General features: G+C 40.4%; 1 protein-coding gene across 4 annotated transcripts in view; it reads right to left on the reverse strand.

Annotated features, from left to right (window-relative positions):
- LOC105015878 (chloride channel protein 2) overlaps positions 1-22,487 on the reverse strand; it is a 155,889-nt gene that overhangs the window by 60,948 nt on the left and 72,454 nt on the right. For all 4 annotated transcript variants that reach the window (XM_010879382.4, XM_034292781.1, XM_034292780.1 and 1 more), the window contains 7 exons: positions 20,267-20,398; positions 19,169-19,297; positions 15,212-15,345; positions 7,196-7,273; positions 1,958-2,036; positions 1,005-1,130; positions 792-876 (listed from right to left, as the gene is read on the reverse strand). In XM_010879382.4, the coding sequence (XP_010877684.1) occupies positions 792-876; positions 1,005-1,130; positions 1,958-2,036; positions 7,196-7,273; positions 15,212-15,345; positions 19,169-19,297; positions 20,267-20,398 (763 nt within the window). The remainder of the gene's footprint in view (positions 1-791; positions 877-1,004; positions 1,131-1,957; positions 2,037-7,195; positions 7,274-15,211; positions 15,346-19,168; positions 19,298-20,266; positions 20,399-22,487) is intronic.

The following is a 22,487-nucleotide window of genomic DNA, read 5'->3' on the forward strand; positions in this document are numbered from 1 at the left end:
TAGATCTTCATTACGTAGTTGTTATCAAATACTGTAATAACCAATTGTGGGAGTTCCCTGAGACATGTGCATTTAACATGAAATCATGTGAATCCTCGTAATAACACACAAGGGGAATTCAAATAACTACCTGACTTTAAAGACAATTGGTTGCAGTACATACTACTACAAACTTTATATAAACGTTTTATTTGTACAAATTTTGTAAATGGTCTTTAAGATTTTCATATGCTAGCTTAGCAGAGACTCTAAAATGTCTCAATTTAAATTCATCCTTTCCTCCAACACAAACAAGATAAAAAAATATGTTTTTTTTAAATGTACATTTATCCTTTTTTTATTACCCTTGCAAGGATTTTTGGTCACTCTCTCTCCCTGTTATAACTGCTGCATTCTCCTTAAGCAGTTTTTTGTTTGATGAGTCAAAGCATCACTCTTCAGATCCTGAGTGGGTGGACATCCTCCACACAAAAAGAAACAGGAGGGGAAAAAAGTGAGGGATTTTCTTCTTCTTGAGAGCCCACACAGAGTTAGGCAAAGGGTTATGTTATTTGAGAGGGATATATAGACAGAAAGGAAGGGATGGAAAGCTGAATGCTTCGCTCCCTGGTCCCACTCAAGTCCATAATAAGCTTTGTGGCTCTGCTAGAACAGCAAACGCAAGTTCAAATCAATGTCCCATCTTGCTGACTGTATTATCCATGTTAGGTGACTAAGTTAGCTGGCTATCCTCCGGAACATTTCTGCAGAAAATAAAGACCTCAATGGCTTGCTGAGGCCAGCAGACTCACCCAATGACAGCGAAGGCCGGGAGCTCCTGGAGGTCGAAGGGGAAGTCCAGACGGAAACGAGTTTTAAACAGAGCTGTGATGGTCTCTACGTAGGAGGGAGTTAGGGAGGGAGAAACAGTATCCAAACAAAGTTAAGGGGCACTACAAAGTATGGGTCTGACACCAATGCATGATTCTGGTAGCAAACATTACGTCCACATAGACCAGACTTACCCTCGTCTCTGTTCCACACAGCCAGAACTCTGAAGATGAAGGCACTGAAGGTAGCAGCAAAAAACCCTCTCCAGTAGTTCCTCACCGCAAAGAATGTAGATGTTACCTCAATACTGAAAAGCACACCTACACATACACACACACACACACACACACACACCTTCAATTAGGGGAGTGAAAAGACAAGAGCTGAAAGTTAAAGTGTAGGGCTCAGCCAGTGTGTCAGTCATAGGGTTGTGCCCGGGTGGGTCACGTCTGGGTGGGTCACGTCTGGGTGGGTCACGTCTGGGTGGGTCACGTCTGGGTGGGTCACGTCTGGGTGGGTCACGTCCGGGTGGGTCACGTCTGGGTGGGTCACGTCTGGGTGTGTCTGGGTGGGTCACGCCTGGGTGGGTCACGCCTGGGTGGGTCACGTCTGGGTGGGTCACGTCTGGGTGTGTCACGTCTGGGTGGATCACGTCTGGGTGGGTCACGTCTGGGTGTGTCTGGGTGGGTCACGCCTGGGTGGGTCACGTCCGGGTGGGTCACGTCCGGGTGGGTCACGTCCGGGTGTGTCACGTCTGGGTGTGTCTGGGTGTGTCACGTCTGGGTGTGTCACGTCTGGGTGTGTCTGGGTGTGTCACGTCTGGGTGGGTCACGTCTGGGTGTGTCTGGGTGTGTCACGTCTGGGTGGGTCACGTCTGGGTGTGTCTGGGTGTGTCACGTCTGGGTGGGTCACGTCTGGGTGTGTCTGGGTGTGTCACGTCTGGGTGGGTCACGTCTGGGTGTGTCTGGGTGTGTCACGTCTGGGTGGGTCACGTCTGGGTGTGTCTGGGTGTGTCACGTCTGGGTGGGTCACGTCTGGGTGTGTCTGGGTGTGTCACGTCTGGGTGGGTCACGTCTGGGTGTGTCTGGGTGTGTCTGGGTGTGTCACGTCTGGGTGGGTCACGTCTGGGTGTGTCTGGGTGACCAACCTCCTATAGGGGCAGCAAAACAGCAGCCCACCCCCACAGCACAGGCAGCAGCCAGCATCTCAATGTTTCTTGACTCATTCTGTAAACACACAAGGAGGGTGTGGTTACCTTCACAGTCACATGCGCGTGCACACACACACACACACACACACACACACACACCTGTGAATGGGAAAATGCATTGCAGAGAGATGTCTCTATTCAAGGACATAAGAGTGTTAAGCTCAGAGGCAAGGCAGACAGGGATGTGGGATAAGTCCAGTGGTGAAGGATTTATCTTCAAAAATTGTGAATAAATATGTGATAAATAAAAAAAGTCAAGGTACCAACCCCGCTACATTCACTAAAAAGTAACAGGTTGGTATTTCACTCTCACACATTTTACATTTGCCTGTCACAATCTCTGATGTTTATTATCACACGTGACCACTATAGTTGATCTTATAATCAACATGCATGGATTGAGGAATAATTAATGTGTATTTGCAACTAAAGACTTGGTGGCAAAAGCAATTTTCATGAGCAACCACAAAGGATTATAGGCTAAACTTAATAATATTGCTTTGAACCGTCCTGCAATTTTATATTTTTTTTCTCATGAAATAGATTTCATATCATTGACTAGATTTACAGTGCAAAACGCCCTAGAGTATTTGATCTGTGACAAAGCTTAAACAACAAAATAAATTAATACCCATGTTGGGCTGGGCGGTATGGGCTAAAAATGACAGTATGTCATGGTATATTTAAAACACTGGACAGTAAAAGTATCTATCACAATCTGATTTGTAGATTTGTGTTTAAAACTATTTGCTGATCTTCTTGGGATTTCACCAAATATTGAAGGAAGCCCCTTTCTTTCTAAAAAAAAAGATTTGATTGTTTTGGAGAACAGAGTGTAGACTTGTAGTGTGCCAACAAGACTACACTCTGTTCTCCAAAACAATCAAATGCATGGAAACAGAAACGTGTTTCATTAGCCAAATTATAGCTGAACAATAGACTCTATTCATGATTATGATCTTCAGATAGAATTTCTGCGACAACACAGTGCTTTACATCGATGCCAAGCTCCATGCTCTAGCCTACCACGGCACATATGGTATGGGCAAATCCATACTGTGGCTTGTATTTACACTGGCATACCGTTTCTACCATCCATACTGCCCACCCCTAACACATGGTTTACATGTAATACGAACAGGTGACCTAAAGATGGAATGTGGAGTTGGAGGAAGACAGGTGTGACATTCCACCCTTCATATCCAGCCATGCTTTACCTTGTTTCCTATGAGGCTCGGCTCCTTTTAGCAGCGTTTAAGTGAAACAGAGCTGTGAGTGTGTGAGTGTACTAAACCCCCTCCACCCACAAACCCCAACCCATACACACGACAGACAGGAAGGAGAAGATGATGTGGAGAAGGACACAGACAGACAGGAAGGAGAAGATGTAGAGAATGACAGACAGGAAAGAGGAGATGATGTGGAGAATGACAGACAGGAAAGAGGAGATGATGTGGAGAATGAGAGACAGGAAAGAGAAGATGATGTGGAGAATGACAGACAGGAAAGAGAAGGAGGAGATGATGTGGAGAATGACAGACAGGAAAGAGAAGGAGGAGATGATGTGGAGAATGACAGACAGGAAAGAGGAGATGATGTGGAGAATGACAGACAGGAAAGAGAAGATGATGTGGAGAATGACAGACAGGAAAGAGAAGATGATGTGGAGAATGACAGACAGGAAAGAGGAGATGATGTGGAGAATGACAGACAGGAAGTTGGAGATGATGTGGAGAATGACAGACAGGAAAGAGGAGATGATGTGGAGAATGACAGACAGGAAAGAGGAGATGATGTGGAGAATGACAGACAGCAAAGTGGAGATGATGTGGAGAATGACAGACAGGAAAGAGAAGATGATGTGGAGAATGACAGACAGGAAAGAGGAGATGATGTGGAGAATGACAGACAGGAAAGAGGAGATGATGTGGAGAATGACAGACAGGAAAGAGGAGATGATGTGGAGAATGACAGACAGGAAAGTGGAGATGATGTGGAGAATGACAGACAGGAAAGAGAAGATGATGTGGAGAATGACAGACAGGAAAGAGGAGATGATGTGGAGAATGACAGACAGGAAAGAGAAGATGATGTGGAGAATGACAGACAGGAAAGAGAAGATGATGTGGAGAATGACAGACAGGAAAGAGGAGATGATGTGGAGAATGACAGACAGGAAAGAGAAGATGATGTGGAGAATGACAGACAGGAAAGAGAAGGAAGTATGTAGCAAAGGAATAGTGTGCCCCACTCGAAAGGGAATGGCTCAGATTCTTCAATGCCCCTATCCCCCTCCACTCACTCACACACTAATACACACACACACACACACACACACAACTCTCATCTTCAGAGTAGAGAGAGATGAGTCGACTATTCCCTCTCTCACTCTCGTTCCAATCATACCCCGAGGCCCAAGCGCAACAAGCATAGTCTTTCAACTTTCTATCTCTCTTCTTCTCTGTGCCTGTCTGCCTATATTCATCCCCCTCTCTAACTTGCTTTCAACCCATCAAGCTGGGGGATTAAAGATAATTCATTTAAATCAATTAATATCTGATTTAAATATGTATGTGTGTAAGATACAGAGGATCTGAAACCAAAACAAAACCAACAGCAAATGTAGCATTTGATTATTCATAAGCAAGAAACAGGTAGCAAATCCCACAAAGAAGTGAAACCCAAGGACTACATACATCGGACTGTTTAATACTGATAAAATGATCATTACTTGAGACCAGTGTTAACGGGATACCAGAACATTTCTCTATGAGCGAGGCTCTCTAGTGTCATCGCCTCTGTTCAGCATAGTGTGCAGTCATCACATGATCCTTGTTCCCAGTCCCCAGGTGTTATGCTCTGCAGAGTCAACCATTAGACACCGCTTCATCCATCCCACAGAGTAGGCCACATGTTCCGGTGAGTACATACCCCCAGGCTGAGGGGTGATTAATGCTAAGGACAGCCTTTTTCGATGATGAAATTAATGCTTTCAGTATAAAAGTAGACGCACAAGGCAACTCTCTCAAACACTAATTTTCCCAGGTTAATTAGAGCAGTACATACTTTGTTACATTTAAGGCCCCTGCCCATACACCTAAAGGGTACCAAGGACATTTTGAACAGTCTCAACAACTGGACTCTTAAGCCAAGACACTGTAATAGTATCAGTAGACGTTGAAAACCTGTCTCGCCGTATACCAAATGACTAAGCATTAAAATCTGGTCTCGCATGTTTTAAACACACAGGAAATTGGACCTAATGCATTTTTATCAGCAATTTAAAATCTAGTTATTAACAATAGTTATGGGGAAATTGTAAAGGAAGCTGTACACAATCTTAATACCAACACTTACTGTTATTGTACCTTCTCAAAATACCAATAGTTGGCACACTGATTTATTCTGATCCATCTACTTAAAATTGATCAGCTTGACTTGAATTGACACTTCCAAATGCAAAGCATAAAATCAAGATTGCATTTGGAGTTTACTGTAGCCCTCAATCTGATCCATATCTTGCTCACAGCCAAACTGGTGTTTGATTCAAATGGTGTTTGAAATATTTGCATGACTGTCAATAATTATGCATACCTAATTCCAGCTATATTAATTTGATGAAAAGACCTATATTCTAAAAAGTTCTTGTCCCAAGGTATGATAAGTTACCAATACCATCAGAGGGCAGAGCCGAACCTGCATCAGTGATAAGGACCAGATACTCTATATCATGTGCACAGAAGTTCCCCATACTCTTTCCTATGACTGTACTTTTTTATGCCATGTACTGTTTTACATGGACGTGGAGGTTAGAACGAGGAGCGTTTGGGCGTGATTTTGATTCAATAGACAAGAGCATAGCCAACAGAGGTATATTAGCCCTGATGGGATTGGACAAATGCCTTATTTAGGGTCCATGTGCTGTTTCCTGTGTAAGGGAAGGTTGTTCTAGATTACCATAAATCTGCGAGAGTCACTGTTTTGATGTTACAGAGAATGACAGGATGTTGTTACTTTAAATATCTTCTTAGTTACAGTCAGAAAAGCTCAAAGGTCTGTCAAGGGTATGAAAATTAATATAGAAACTAAATGAAAAAGTTATACAATCATGGGAAAAAGTACACCCCCTTCCTAATATCCCCTTCTTAAATTGATGGATGTTTGCCCATTCTATTTAAACTGCTTCAACTGCGTCATATCTGAGGACATGCTTCAAGTCCACTCACAGCATTTCAACAGCACTGAGATTTGGGCTTTGACTTGGACATTCCATTACCCTCCATTTCTTCTTTTTGGGCCATCTTGTTGTGGCTTTTCTTGTGTGTTTCGGATCATTGTCTTGTTGCAAGATCCAGGTTTAGCTTAAACTTTTTGACAGATGGCCTAACATTCTCATTAAAAATTCTCTGGTACAATATGGAATTCTTGTTTTACTTAAATTATGGCAAGTTATCCACGTCCCGAGGCAGAAAAGCAGCCTTAAACCATAACACCTCCATGCTTTACAGTTGGTATGTTTTTTCTGTTTTCTTTTGGCCAAACATCATCTCAACATCTGTCCATTGCGGATTGTTGCAGGTTTTCAAGTTGATCTGATCTAACATCTCCAAAGACGGCACAGGCACAGTCAGCCCACATCTTGTCTTTGGAAGAGATGTTAATAAAAATACAAACTTCAAAACCTGCCATGTGAATGGCATGGCCTACAATCAGTCGAGTTCTATCAAAATGCTTTTGTAGAGGGAAGGCAATAGAACCCCCTGATGCTGCTCTCTCACTAGCGCGGCCCTGCCTTCCCAGAGTGCACCGCTACTCAAATGGTTAATGAACATAGGCACCTTGTGGATTTCTGCTGCTGCTCCCCCTTCAACTGAGACACATTATTTCCCTTGTCTCTCATTATACATAGATAACGTTTTGCAAATAACTGTATAAAAAGGACTGTATATTATAAATGTTAGTGGACTGCTCCTGGAAATGTTGTCCGTTTAATGCACACAAAAAATAAAACACTGTTAATAATAGCTAAATGAGATTACAATCAAATTATGTTGGATCTGAATGCATTTGAATACTACGGTAGTACTTTAATCCAATTTCACTTTAATGGTCATAAACATTGCATCACAGGAATAAACAATAGACGAGGTGTGTGTGTGTTTACTTGTGGTTTACCTCGTATATTCCTCCAAAAAGAGACATGAACTTGCTAAGGAGTGCAGCACATAGGCTGGCGATGTGCACAAACGGACCCTAGGGAGAAAAAGAGAACAACTTGTGTAAACTTAAATGAATGTGCACCATCACAGTTGGAGTAGATACAGCAAATACTAATTCCACGTATCATCTTCAGTTCTTCTCAGTTCTGAATAAAAAGTTTTATCATTCTGGTAGAACCAAAGAGCCCAAAGAAACACAGAAAATACCAAAGAAAGCCAAAAAAACTCAATAGCCTAGCCTACTCCTGGTGTTGACAAGAGACACTTCTCCCCAAAACAACAACACTTTCCTCAACACAAGCAATCTACAGGATATAAACACCATCTGCATATCTAGTTCAGGCTAAAACCACCCATGTATTATTCAAAAGGAAAAACACTTCCACTCTCCCTTTCCACTTATATTACTATCAGAGAGGGGGGGGAAAGGTCACCAGTCTTCTTTATTGAGTTGTTGCAGTTCTTGATTTTCTAGATTCATAGCTAGAAAAAGAGAGATTTCTGCCCCATGTACAGATGTGCAAGATCCATTATTGACTGCTTTCCCCTCCCCTCTGAGTTGTTGCTCAATGCTCACTATTTGTATATTCACAGACGTACATACACCCCGATTACCCAAGATCTGAACCTGTATTCAACTTGGTTGGATACAACATTGACAATCAGATCACAGATTAGATCCAGGTAGAGGTCCACGGATCTCTAATCTGGGTGATAGTGTGAAATATTGACCAAATCCAAACCTGTATATATTTAACGAACTGTCCTAATGAAAACCAAATCTAAATCCCATTTGCAGCACACTGCAGTAAGATCAGGACAGCTCCTCTCCTGCGTCTGTTTTCCTCTCCTTCTGGCTTGAGCTTGTTATAGGGAGCTTGCATTGGCCTGTTGTAGCATAGGTTAATGTGTACTGTTCTTACAGTAATGAGACTGGCACAGTTATTTGAACAAGGTGTGCTCCTTCAACTCATTTTACAATCTTTTCACTAGAGGTATTGGATCAGAAGATGTTCTTTATTCTTCACAGAAGTATGGTAGTTAAGCTCATATAATACATGTCCTATTGTCAACCGCAACAGGTGTGAAACACTAATGACAGTGTGAAAAGATGCAAAATTGGAAGCTCTGTAGCTTTTTATAGGGGTGTGTTTGTGCACAGGACAGGGAGGTTCCTTTCTTGCAAACTACAGGCTATACAAACACAATTAATGTGTACCAATTAGCGGAAAACAAAATGTGCATTCTGGAGAATTGCATAGCACGATATCACAACAGACTCCCTCCCCTCTTAGGTCAACATTTTAAAATGAGGGATGATATTAAGGAGATTATAATGTGCGAAACATAAATCGTGCATTGGACTGACCTGGCTACAAGACAAAATATGTGAAACGTTAACCAATTTGGCGGCCTTGCAGGACAAAAAAGCATGATTTTTCCAATTTGGATTAGAGTTCTCACGCAAATAATTACAGTCAGATCTGGTGTACCTTGGATACCAGTCAGATTGGGCATTGATTTTCTAAAACAATTTGGTGTCAGATGGAATTTTCTCAAATTGAATTTGGCTTAGATATCAATCTCAGAAAGACCCTTATCTCACTCACTCAGTGGCTTCATTGAAGTATTTAAACAAACATGGTGGCAAGATCACCCGGAAATCAGAAAAAAGGCTGATATTGATTCATATTTATCTCCTGGTAGCGGAATTCATGATAAATTTGGTAAGCGAAGACACAAGTAAATTAAAGAAAAAAAAACTACCAAAATAGCACAAACATGCCAGGAATGGGGACTTACGCTACAATACAGATTTCATAGATGACAAGTTGTCATAATGCAATCACAAGTACTAGTGATGTCCTAGGCCAAAGGGAAGTTAGTAAAAAAGTCTGGATCAGAGATGAAACCCAGAAAGAAAGAAATTCAGGAAGAGAGACCACATTCAATACGGAAATTGATTAGACCAAGAAAAAAGGTATGCTGCAAAATGACCAACACAGAAACAATGCACCAGAATGAGGTGCAAGTGGGACTAGATTCCATACACTGAACAAATAGCAAGTAAGCTACAGATGGAGCAGAAGTCCAACAGCAAGGAGTTGAAGATCATCCGACAGCTGTGATCTTCCCATGCCAGCAAGGCAGGACATTAGGAAATGATAACGTATCGCTTGATGTTGTAACTGACATCCGTATTACTTCCAGGGTCTCCACACAGCTTACTGAATGACATCTGGCAAAAGGTTGGTGTTCAGCAATCCCCAAAACAGAATACCTCACTGAGTGCAAGAACAGGATTGGAATCATGCAACATTATTTATTGCATTGTTGGATAAAAAGCAGGATGCAACAAACTATGAAGAGACTATGAAAGAAAAAAGCAGGCTAACTCCCTTTCAAACCACATTGAAAAACGCTGGATAATTGTCAAACATTGCTATGAAAAGCAGACATCAACTTCGTAGAATTTTGAAAAAGCTTTCAAGATGCAGAAACAGTCCATAAAACCTGCTTAGCGTCACTAACTTAGCAGTATGTAAGAAGCATTCACTGGCCAGGTAACAAGACATTTCAGACAGGCTACACATCCAAACTACTGTATGTTAAGGCTACTTACTTACCGGATCCACTGTGTTTTCTAAAAGCCATCAACCGCACCTTGATGAGATCCACCAGTCACCAAAAAACAGGGATACGATAGAGCCAACCAACAAATCCCCTGAATCATACATCATGAATCTTACAGAGGGAATCTTGAAAGCAGTATCAGCATTGATGTCTCTTTCAGCAACTCCCTGCATTACATTAAAATAATACGGTGGCCGAGTAAAAGATCCCAAAATGACCTTTGGTAGAAAAATGTAAAAGAAGACCATCAGCAATGTCAACGCAAAACAGAAATGACGGTAGATAACACATACATTCAGGAAAGAGAAACAAGACTGGCACTGTACCACAACCCTGTTACTAAAAAAGTTTGGATGATGTGTAAAATGAAAATGAAAACAGAATTCAAAGATATGCAAATCATTAAAACCCCATATTCAATAGAAAATAGTAGAAAGACAACATATAACATTTTGAAACTGAGACATTTTATCGTTTCTTGAAGAATATATGCCCATGTTGAATTTGTTGCCAACAACACATTTCAAAAAAGTTGGGATAGAGGCAACAAAAGCCTGGAAAAGTTGTGTAATGCTAAAAAACTAAACATGGTGGAATATCACAACTAATTAGGTCAATTGGTAACAGGACAGTAACATCATTGGGTATTAAAAGATCATTCCAGAAAGGATGGGTCTGTCAGAAGTGGGGATGGGTTCACCACTCTGTGAAAGTGCAGGCAATTAGTGCAACAATTTAAGAAGTGTTTTTCTAAGTAAAAGGGCAAACAATTTGGGGATCTCACCATCTAAGGTACATAATATAATTAAAAGATACTGAGAATCTGGAGAAATCTCTGTATGCAAGGGACAAAGTCGAAAACCAATATTGGATGGCCATGATCTTCAGGCCCTCAGGCAGCACTGCATTAAAAACAGACAATTCTGTAGTGGAAATCACTGCATGGGCTCAGGAACACTTTGGAAAAACACTGTCTGCGAACACTAATGTACATTAATGCACTCACAAATGCAAGTTAAAACTCTATCATGTAAAGAAGAAACCATATATAAACAAGATCCAGAACCACCGTCACCTTCTCTGGGCCAGAGCTCATTTGAGGACTGAGGCAAAGTGAGAAAACTGTCCTGTGGCCTGACGAATCAACATCAATTATTTTTGGGAATCATTAACACCGCGTCTTCCTAGACTTAAGAATAAAATAGGACCATCTGGCTTGTTATCAGCTAACAGTTCAAAAGCCAACATCTTTGATGGTATGGGGGTGAATTACTGCACATGGCATGGGTGACTTGCACATCTGTAAAAGCACCATTAATGCTGAACAATATGTACAAGTTTTGGAGGAAGATATACCGCCATCCAGTTTCAGGGAAGGCCATGCTTCAGCAAGTCAATGCCAAACCACATTCTGCACATTCTGCAGCATTGCTCCGTAGTAAAAGTGTCCGGGTGCTAAACTGGAGTCTGCAGTCCAGACCTGTCCCCTATTGAAAACATTTGGCACACTATGAAATGAAAAATACGACAAAAGAGAGTTTGAACTGTTCAGCAGCTACAATCCTATATCAAGCAAGAATAAGAAAACATTTAACTTTCAAAATGACAGCAATTGGTCTCCTCAGTTCCCAAACGCTTAGAGCGTTGTAAAAAGAGGTGATGCAACACAATGGTAAACATGCCCCTGTCCCAACTTTTTTGAAATGTCTTGCTGTCATCAAATTCAAAATGGATATGCATGTTTCCAAAAACAATAACATTTCTCAGTTGTCATTGTACCATTTCCAATTAAATGTAGGGATAAATGATTTGCACATCATGGCATTCTGTTGTTATTTGCATTTTACGCAGTGTCCCAACTTATTTGAGCAGCGGCAATCTTTATTCAACAGGTAGAAGTCCTTGCAGGGAAGAAAAGTGGAGTTATGGACTTCCATATACTCCCAAGGAGGTCAAGACATCTAAGACACTGATCTAAGACAGGCTGTTTTAACAGCTTATTAGCCAGTAACAGGCTTACTAGTATCTAACTTATTACTTGAACTTAACACAGCCAAAGCTATTTCATGGCGCAAAAACATTCGTTTGAATATCATTCATGAATGACATTGATAAAATAACTATCAATATAGGTGACAAAAACTGACTTTTTCATCAAGTGAAAAGACGAGAGAATCATAGAAACCTCTAATCTTTTACTGCCCAAGGGGTTATCTAGCCTATATTACCCTAAAAATCATGCACGGATGCGTACTTCCACTAAAAATAGTCACAATATAAACAATTTTATTTTAGGCTTACTATAATGCAACTACTGAGGTTTGTAGCCAGCAAAGTTTTTATCTATGAGAAACAAAGCCTAATGAATAATTTGCTTTGACTGTGATGAGATTTGAAAGCGGGAACTATTGGTTGCAGGTCCATGTCTCTAACCACTACGCTATTTAACAAGGGGTAGTCAGTCACTCACACACTTTCAGTAAGAGACATTCACTCTTCTTGGCCGGCTCCGCTTACACGGTCTGGCAAAATAAATTACAGGAAATTAGGAGATGCAAAATACATTATTAAGCGTTTTGAAAAACAAGGAATCTTCTTGTTTTGGGCAGACATTAAGTCAGAAAAACAATTACTCAGTAGCTCCTTTAGACAGAAAATCCAGTAAAATGGCTAGACCTAATAATGTAGTTGGCTGCCAGCTCAACTGGCAGGGCAACTAATAACATAAGCCCAAAATTCATTCAGTGCAGAAATGTGCGTCGTGATTAGAGCAATACATCAACCTAGGAATATTAAAGCTGGACGCAGCTTCCAATGTAGCATTCACTAAGCTTGGGTCTTGTGTAGCTTAGTTGGTAGGGCTAAGACACCAGGGTTATGGTGTGAAAATGCATGCACTCATCACTGAATCGCTTTGGATAAGAGAATCTGCTAACCAGTGTTGCCACTCCCAGACAGAAGGAAGCGAATAGGGAGATGGTGCTGCTTCAGTAAGTAGGCCAGAATTGATGAAGCAAGCTGTACTCAGAAATGCTGGTCGGAACAGGTCCAGAACCCAACACAGGTCTTCGTAAAATTGACAGAAATTGCTTAAGAGAAATTTGTGACCTGCACACGACAAAGACTTTTTGAATACAGGATATTTATTTACTGTAATATTTTTTAGATGTTCAAAGAAATGCCCTCCAGGAAGAAATGTATGTAATAAATGTTGTGGATAAATGTTAATGTTATGGTTAGTTAAACATTTAGGGTAAGAGTAAGGGAAATGTAAGAATTGTAAGAACAGGGTTGTTAGCCCTTTCGCAACTCAAGCTCCACACTCATCCTGGTTAAAATGCAAGTTGTGTCAATCAATCACATACATTTCTTCATTTCCAATATGCAATGTGAGCCCATTTCATGAAAACCTGTTATTATGTCCTGCCAAATTATAGTCTTTAGGGACTGTAACAAAACAGCTGACTAGATGTGGTAATACATTTTGTATTTTGTTGTTATGGCCAGAATAAATTTACACTAAGACATTAGCTATTTTAAGGCAATTCACACATATCACTGCGCTAATTCATGGGAGACAATGCATGTTTTTTTTTTTTATTATTTGCAATTGGAATTAATGGAAAAGCTTGTAACAATAATTTTTAATAAATCACTTGTTATGAAATACTAACGACTTGACAGGCCTATGAATTAGGTTATCTGAATGTCTCCTGAATAAAAGTATATCTACGCTAATTGTTTATACTAAAACGTTATTGAGGTTGTTAACCCTTGGTAGCCTATGGGGCTTTCGGCCGGATTTCACTACTGGGACATTTTGGGTCCTAGATTCATTTCTGTAACAGATACAACCTATTATGATGTATCCTTGTAATAACAACCCCTCTGGCTACAATAAAAACACATCAAAACAGACTTCTGGGTCACCATTTATAAAACTAATCTGTTTGAAAGGCAAAAAAAAAATTTCGGAAAAAATTTCTGCCATTCAGCATCAAGATTTTTTTTTGAAAGCATTATGAGATTTTGTGTCAATGGCATTTCCTCATACTTTCATGCCTTTACTATCAAATTACACTGTAATTGGGTTGAAAATAATGAAATAATTATATAATAGAAGGTAAAAAATATAGGCACCCCCAAAAAATGTGGTTCTTCAACCTAGAAATGAAACACTATAACATGAAAGATTATAAAGCAATAAAACGGTTCCTTTACGTGTAATGACACAAAACTAGATCGCTAGTTACGTTTGGACTTATATATTTTATAAACTCAGAAAAATTACCAACTTCTTCCCAAAAACTCAAGAACATCCCCATACTATTTTGACTAAATATTTATTTTTATATCTTATATATAATACAAACGATGTATTATGGTTCAAAACATCATATATAGTGATGTACACCCTTGTAATATCTATTCTTGTGTACACATTAGCCTTTCTAAGATGCATGGTCAATGTCGTTGCCTGGTGAAAGGTTCTCATAGCAACCCAAACTACACAACTATACAAACCATATTATACACGGACAACCCAAATTATACACGGAACGCTTCACGAAAGTGGCTACAAATAATATACCATTGGAATCGGACGATTATGGCGAATCCATTTTTCGAAATATTTATGCAAATGAGCACTGTCCACGGTTCCGCGGATGTCGACTATGGATGGTTAACTACACTTTAAAATAAAACATTGAATTTATTGCATAGCATATTGCAATTTACATTAATTTTGTTTTCATTTAGTACCTCTCTTTTTGCCACGAGTGGGTGGGATCGACTATTCAAAGACAAAAGCTGAGGAATTATCGATAGTGAAAATATTTGTCATGCACATCCCTACTGTAGTTACAAGGTCCCTAAAAGTGTGATCCTATCGTCAAAATGGTTTAAAGTTCCCAGTCAGAAGAGTGTGCTTTTCAGTTTGCATTCAGGACTAAGCTTGGCGTAAAGGATGGTACATTTTGTCATGCTTGGCCGTCTATGCAGCGAAACTCATGCATAGTTATTTCATGATTAATTGTCTGCTTTTAGCGCCACTCAAGTGCACATGTTAGGGAAACAACACTGGACTTAAAATAGTATATTATATGTCATCCTCTACACGCAAACCCAGGGGAGTTCTCTCACCACTCCTCTTTATCATCAGACACTCCTGTTCTTGATGAATTTGTACACTGGTGTGTCAGGGTGTTGTGGCAACTTAATGTGACACCAAAGATAAATGTATTTACTTGGGGGGAACATAATAATTAAGGTGGTAGACAGTGTCACCACAAACAGCCATCTTGGCACCACAAACTGTAAGAGGTAGATCTTTTACCTCCTTTCCCAGAGGCATGCCACTGCCCAGGGCACAGGTGAGGCCGATCACTTTGGCCACAAAGGTTTTAAAGGTAAGGTATTCCTTCAGCACCACACCCCTCAGAATGGTCTTCATCTCTGGGATACCTGAACCTGGAGGGAGGGAGAGAGGTGGTTAACGTATGCCTCGGTGCACAGTGTGTGTGCGCGTGTGTGTGTGTGTGTATGTTCGAATTAAAATATTGTGGAAAAGTTATTTTTTTCCATAATTTAAATCAAAATCATATATTCTAGATTCATTACACAAAGTGAAATATTTATTTCTTTTATGCCTTTTTTTTTTATCTTGAAGATTACGGCTTACAGCTCATGGAAATCAAAAATCCAGTTCCTCAAAATATTAGAACATTTATAATACAGAAATGTCAACCTGAAAAGAGCTGTAATCAGCTAATTAACTCACTGAGCCTTCAGTACACACAAACTCAATCAAGGGGAAGACTGCTGACTTGACAGTTGTCCAGAAGACATTCATTGACACCTGCCATGAGGAGGGTAAGACACAGAAGGTCATTGCTGAAAGGGCTGGCTATCAAAGCATATTCATGGAAAGTTGACTGGAAGGGAAAAGTGTGGTAGGAAAAGGTACACAACCAACAGGGATGACCGCAGCCTTGAGAGGATTGTCAAGCAAAGCCGATTCAAGAACTTGGGGGAGCATCACAAGGAGAGGACTGAGGCTGGAGTCAGTGCATCAAGAGCCACCATGCACAGACGTGTCTAGGAAATGGGCTACAAGTGCCCCATTCCTAGTGTCAAGCCACTCCTGAAACAGAGACAACCCTTGTACCTGGGCGAAGGATAAAAACAACTTGTTGCTCAGTGGTTCAAAGTACTCTCTTCAGATGAAAGTACATTTTGCATTTCATTTGGAAATCAAGGTCCCAGAGGCTGGAGGAAGACTGGAGAGGCACAGAATCCAAGTTGTTTGAAGTCCAGGGTGAAGTTTCCACAGTCAGTGATGAGTTGGGGCGCCATGTCATCTGCTGGTGTTGGTCTACTGTGTTTTATCAATTCCAGAGTCAATGCAGCCATCTATCAGAAGAATGTAGAGCACTTCATGCTTCCATCTGCTTTCAAGCTTCATGGAGATGCTGATTTCCTTTTCCAGCAGGACTTGGCACCTGTCCACAGTGCCAAAACGACTGGTAACTGGTTTGCTGGCCATGCTATTACTGTGCTTGTTTGGCCAGCCAATTCGCCTGACCTGAATATTGTCAAAAGGAAGATTTGACCCAACAACCAGACCCAACAACACAGACAAGCTGAAGGTTGCTATCAAAGCAACCTCAGCAATGCCACAGGCTGATTGCCTGCATGCCACGCCGTATTGATGCAGTAATTCATACAAAAGGAGCCCCAACCAAGTATTGAGTGAATAAATTAACATACCTAGGAAAACTTTGTAGGTGCTTTGAGTTTATTAGCTGATTAGAGTTCTTCTCTAATAAACATTTCTGCATTGTACATTTTTAATTCTAATATTTGTATTTCTATGAGCTGTAAGTCAAGACTGTAACAAAAAACTTTTCCATGGTATATACACACACTGTTGTTATCAAAAGTATTCACCCCCCTTGAACTGGTGAGTCATAACAAGAAATCAAAATGGGTTTAATCACAAGTTTTGCCAGTGATCAACACATGAAAGTCCATGTCAAAGTGAAAATAAAAAATAACATCTGCAAATTGTTGTAAATTAAATAGAAACAGAAAATGTGATCAAATAAGTATTTACCTACCCCCTTTGCTATAACATAGTTTGGTCCAGAAATATTCGGACACTGACACAATTTGTCATAATTTTGTCTCTGCACGACACCAAAATGGATTTGAAATGAAACAACAGAGATGCAATTGAAGTGCAGAAGTTTCATACACAGTCCTCTTATTTCAGGGGCTCAAATGTAATTGGACAAATGAACACAATCATAAATAAAATGTAAATTTGTAATACTTTTTTGAGAATCCTTTGCAAGCAATGAATGCTTGAAGTCTGGAACGCATGGACATCACCAAATGCTGGGTTTCCTCCTTTGTGATGCTTTGCCAGGCCTTTACTGCAGCTGTGTTTAGTTGTTGATTGTTCATGGAACTTTCTGCCTTACATTTTGTCTTCAGCAAGTGAAATGCATGCTCGATCGGGTTGAGATCAGGTGATTGACTCGGCCATTGCAGAATATTCCACTTCTTTGCCCTAAAAAACTCCTGGGTTGCTTTCACAGTATGTTTTGGGTAATTGTCCATCTGTAAAGTGAAACCCTGTCCCCGTCAACTTTGCTGAATCTGAGCAGACAATATATCCCTATACACTCCCGAATTCATCTGGCTGCTTCCGTCTTCTGTCACATCATCAATAAAGACTAATGACCCAGTGCATCGGAAGCCATGCAAGCCCATGCCATCGCACTGCCTCCACTGTGTTTTACAGATGATGTGGTATACTTCGGATCATGAGCCAGTCCAAGCCTTCTGGGAGGTCTCACAGTTGGTTTGTGCAATTCCTACCGAAAACTACATCATGAAGATGAGGACATTTTCAAATCAAATCCGGAATAAGGTTCTTCAAAAGCACCAATCAGTGGTAGGATATATAAAAATTTCCCAGGCACTGAATATTTTGTCCATTATGAGAGCTGGGAGACACTGTGCATACTGCAAAAATAGCCTGGGCACTACACAAATGTGGCCTGCATGGGAGAGTGGCAAAAGCTATTCAAGGGCTCTATTTTTTCAGTCACTCCTAAATCCTGAGTGGCCCAAGATGCAGTCTGACATGCCTCGAAGGCTTGTGCGAAGCCCTGTCAGATCCGTAAGTTTACGTTAGAGACGCCTTCAATGGTGACGAGGTTCGCAAAGCACTGGCCAGTCAACCAGAGAGTAGATAGAATTTTCTGGATTGACTAGCCATCATGTTTTCAAAAACTAATGGACTGTTTCACTTTGCCTATTTAAGCTATGTGTACTCTTGCCATAATATGGACAACTACAGTACACACAGTCTCAACATCGGCTGAGCCGACTCTGGGATGCTGGCCTTCTAGGCAGAGTTCCTCCTCTGTCCAGTGTCTGTGTTCTTTTGCCCATTTTATTTTTATTGCCCAGTCTGAGATGTCTTTTTCTTTGCAACTCTGCCTAGGCGGCCAGCATTCCGGAGTTGCCTCTTCACTATTGATGTTTAGACTGGTGGGTACTATTTAATAAAGCTGCCAGTTGAGGACCTGTGAGGCGTCTCTTTCTCAAACTAGACACTAATGTAATCGTCTTCATGCGGAGTTGTGCACCGGGGCCTCTCACTCCTCTTTCAATTCCAGTTAGAGACAATTTGGGCTGTGACGTACACAAATTTGTACAAGAATATTCAGTTTCTTGGCAATTTCTTGCATAGAATAGCCTTAATTTCTCAGAAAAAGAATAGATTGACGAGTTTCAGAAAAGTTCTTTGTTTCGAGACATTTTGAGCCTGTAATTGAACCCACAAACTCTGATGCTCCAGATACTCAATTAGTCTAAAGAAGGCCAGTTTTATTGCTTCTTCAATCAGTGCAAAATGTTTCAGTAGTGCTAACATACTGTAATCACATAGGGTTTTCTAATGATCAATTAGACTTTTAAAATTATAAACTTGGATAAGCAAACATATAAAAAGCCTGTGTAAATATTCCTTTTGAAAACTGCCATGTCTACATTGTATTTCCAATCAATTTGATGCTATTTTAATGGACAAAAATGTTGCTTTTCTTTCAAAAACAAGTATATTTGTAAGTGACCGCAAACATTTGAACGGTATTGTATATTACAATGTGGGGAAAAAAGCAAAACTAAAGAAATACCCTTGAATGAATAGATGTTCAAACCTTTGACATGTACTGTATACTGTAGTGTGTGTGTTTGTGTGTGCGTGCGTGTCACTTACCCACAGCTTGTGGGGCTAGTATCTGTGTGAAGCCAGCTGAGAAGGTGATGAGTACCACAGGGTAAGTGACCCAGGCCAAATACTGAAGAAACACATTACTTTCCAGACCCCCGTACATCCACTTCTGTGCTGTGGACACACACACACAAACAGACTAATATCAACTGAATGTCAATCATGAAACTGGAAAAGGAAAGTCATGCTTCAACTGAGATTGTCAGCATGATAACTCAAGAGCACATCAACAAGACAATATTTCAACCCAGTGTGTGGAAGAGGGGATGAGAGCATTTGTCTGGATGAGTGCCTTGCTTGTTAATGAATCAATCTTGTCCCCTCTTTAATACATCACACACACAGAGAAATATACACACATACACAGACACACTTGGTCTATACTACAGCAGTGTATGTTTGACTGAAGAAGGGATTAGAAATCCTAGGCTGTTTTTAATGGCCAAATAATGCTGGTTATAGATCAAGTGCATATCAAATCCCACACATCCTCTGACAACACAACAGACATGCTACACACACACACACACACACACACAAATATGACATTTAGCCTGACTGAAACTAATAACACACACACACACACACTTTCTCACATAAACACGCACACCTGCATGAATCTTAGGGAGACAGTAATCTGTTCTTGGGCTCATCATGAACACCACGGTTTGTGGGGTGTGCATAAACCACAGTGTCTGAGATTATCTGGAATGTGTGGCTTAATGTCATCTTTAGCTGCATGCAGGAGAGGTGTCAGATTAAATGACTCAGCCTAAGGAACAGTGTGTGTGTGTGCGCGTATGTCCCAGAGTGTTAGAAGAGGAGGTGGGTGGTCCCAGTTGGTGGTTAGTAATGCTCTGTATCCCATTATGAAATCAGTAGGGTGTGTTTCTTTTTCTGTTCCATGGCCGACTATATGAGACTGTCGTTAACAAGACACGCAGAAATGTTCTTAGAAATTCCTCCCTCCCTGGGTTAGCTAATTGGACCACCCAGCTGACCATAACCGTCAGCAGACACCAAAGTCCAACACTTCATCCCTCCCTCTTCATCCTAAACTCCCTTCTTAACAGCCTCACTGACCTTCTAGACAGATGGCAATAGCGTAGTCCATCACCCAGCTGACCAGAGCCATGAACAGTCCCAGAAGGATGAGGAAGATCCAGTCTTCACCCACACGAGAGATGAGGAACTTCTGACAACGGAACGTACAGACTGGGGAGAAGAGAGTTACAGGAACACTCCATCAAACATACGTTCTAGTCAGTCAGAACTACAATTTAAACAACACTATTTCTACCAAAGTTCCAGTCAGAACTACAATTTAGACGACACTTAATACTAGAGCACAAGTAAATCAGAACAACAAACAACACTAAGTACTAGAGCAAGAGTCACACCGAACCACAATATAAACGACACTATTTCTACCAAAGTTCTAGACAGTCAGAACGTCTGCCTCCTCTATCAGTTCATTGGCTCCTTCCCTCCCTCTCACCCATGTATCTTTCCTGTTCTATTCCGTTCGCTTAAAGAGACAACTAACAACAGGGTTTCCCATCCTCTACTTTGATGTCACACATTAGAGCCTCCATATTGTCCAAATGTTGGGCCTGCTCTGCTCCACTCATCTTATTCGAATTACTCTTTTCAAACCACACTATTACTTTCAACCTACAAATATATGTACAGACTATAAACTATGAAGATTTATGTGAATAAGAATCTATTAGAAAAAGCAAATGACAGCAAAAAAGTTACATGGATTATCAAAACATCAAGAATACTTGGCATAATCAATTGCATATACTGGCAAGAGAAATATCATTTATAGAATTGGCTTTTTTGCAACCAAAATACACATTACTAAAATGCTAATTTACAATAATTTGATCATAATAACATTAAATATTCAGAATTTTGAAGATTTGACATTTCCTCATATACTAAACGGCAGCCATAATTTGCATTGCAATTAGTAAAAAAATTAATGAAAAAAGCTGTGGGACTGATTATGGCAGTATGCTATCCACCTTCTGGAGAACTTACAGAAATACTGCCCGATGGGGATATTCAGACGGTTGCTGGTTTCTGTATTTTTGTTTCAGCAAGTTATTCATAGAACTGACAGTTTTATTTCTGTTTTGAATAAGGATCTCATTGAAAATGGCCATACATAGTTATATCCATTCATAGCCATAGCTGGTACGCACTCTTCCCAGGTAATCTGTGAATAATACAAAATCACTGGCTCTCTATCAACTCCCTGACATTACCTTAATACCATGTTACCATAAAAACCTGGATTTAAATAAATCCTTATGCTATCATTTTCCGAGAACACCAGTCAATAAAAATCTCTAAGGACTGTAGTTTCAGAGGGCGTGAAAGTTTGACATTGCAGTTTCATCAAGTATTTGTAATATTGATTGGGATGCAAAAAAATGAGGTAATTTAGTTTTAGTAGAGTTATATGAGATGTGGGACAGAAAGGTACAATCCTAGGCAAGTAAATAATGCATAATGTTTTCAAAAGATCTGTCTTTTCACCCCAAAATCAGTGATACAGGTTGTATGAATAATGTATGAATAATACTTCATTCGGTCTCCAGAAAACAGGTTCCAAAAAAGGCCTTATTGTCAAATCACTGTATGTTTTATTAGGTGTTTTAACATGTCAGAATAACACAAAATGACTTCATCTGTGACGTGGAGCCATGCTCAGGATACTGGGAATGTGACTCTTAAAATATGGGCGCCAAACAATCACTAGACGCAATTTCAACAGTAGAATAATATCTACAACTTAGATATACAAAAATAAATGCAGGTATAGTTCCGGAACAGCTGAACAAGCTTTCAATATGTCTAAGACACAGAGCATAACACAGGTAACATCAATAACTCAAGGATTACGGGAGCATTGGGAACAGATATATGCTTGGTAATAAGGATATGAGAATAATTATAAAGATGAATAAGGATCAGGTGTGCCGTCGGTGACAGGGCAGTCCGTGGGGCGTAGAAGACTAACAGGGTTGTGAGGTGTGGGGAAACTGGTGGTGACACCAGGGGGAACAGTGGTGGCTAGAAAACTGGTGACATCAACTGCCGGGAACCTCCTCGGACCAGGGGAGGAGGCAGCCAAGGAGGGAGACGTGACATCAACAATAAAAAACACTATCAGTCAAAAGTATTAAAACACCTCCATTTTTGTTATTGAAATCACATAGTTTAATACCTTAATGTACTCGGAAATTAAAGACTAGAAAAAGTAAGCAATTGTAGACAAAACATTTTTGTT

The sequence above is a fragment of the Esox lucius genome, chromosome 1, assembly GCF_011004845.1.
Source record: "Esox lucius isolate fEsoLuc1 chromosome 1, fEsoLuc1.pri, whole genome shotgun sequence".
Taxonomy (NCBI): domain Eukaryota; kingdom Metazoa; phylum Chordata; class Actinopteri; order Esociformes; family Esocidae; genus Esox; species Esox lucius.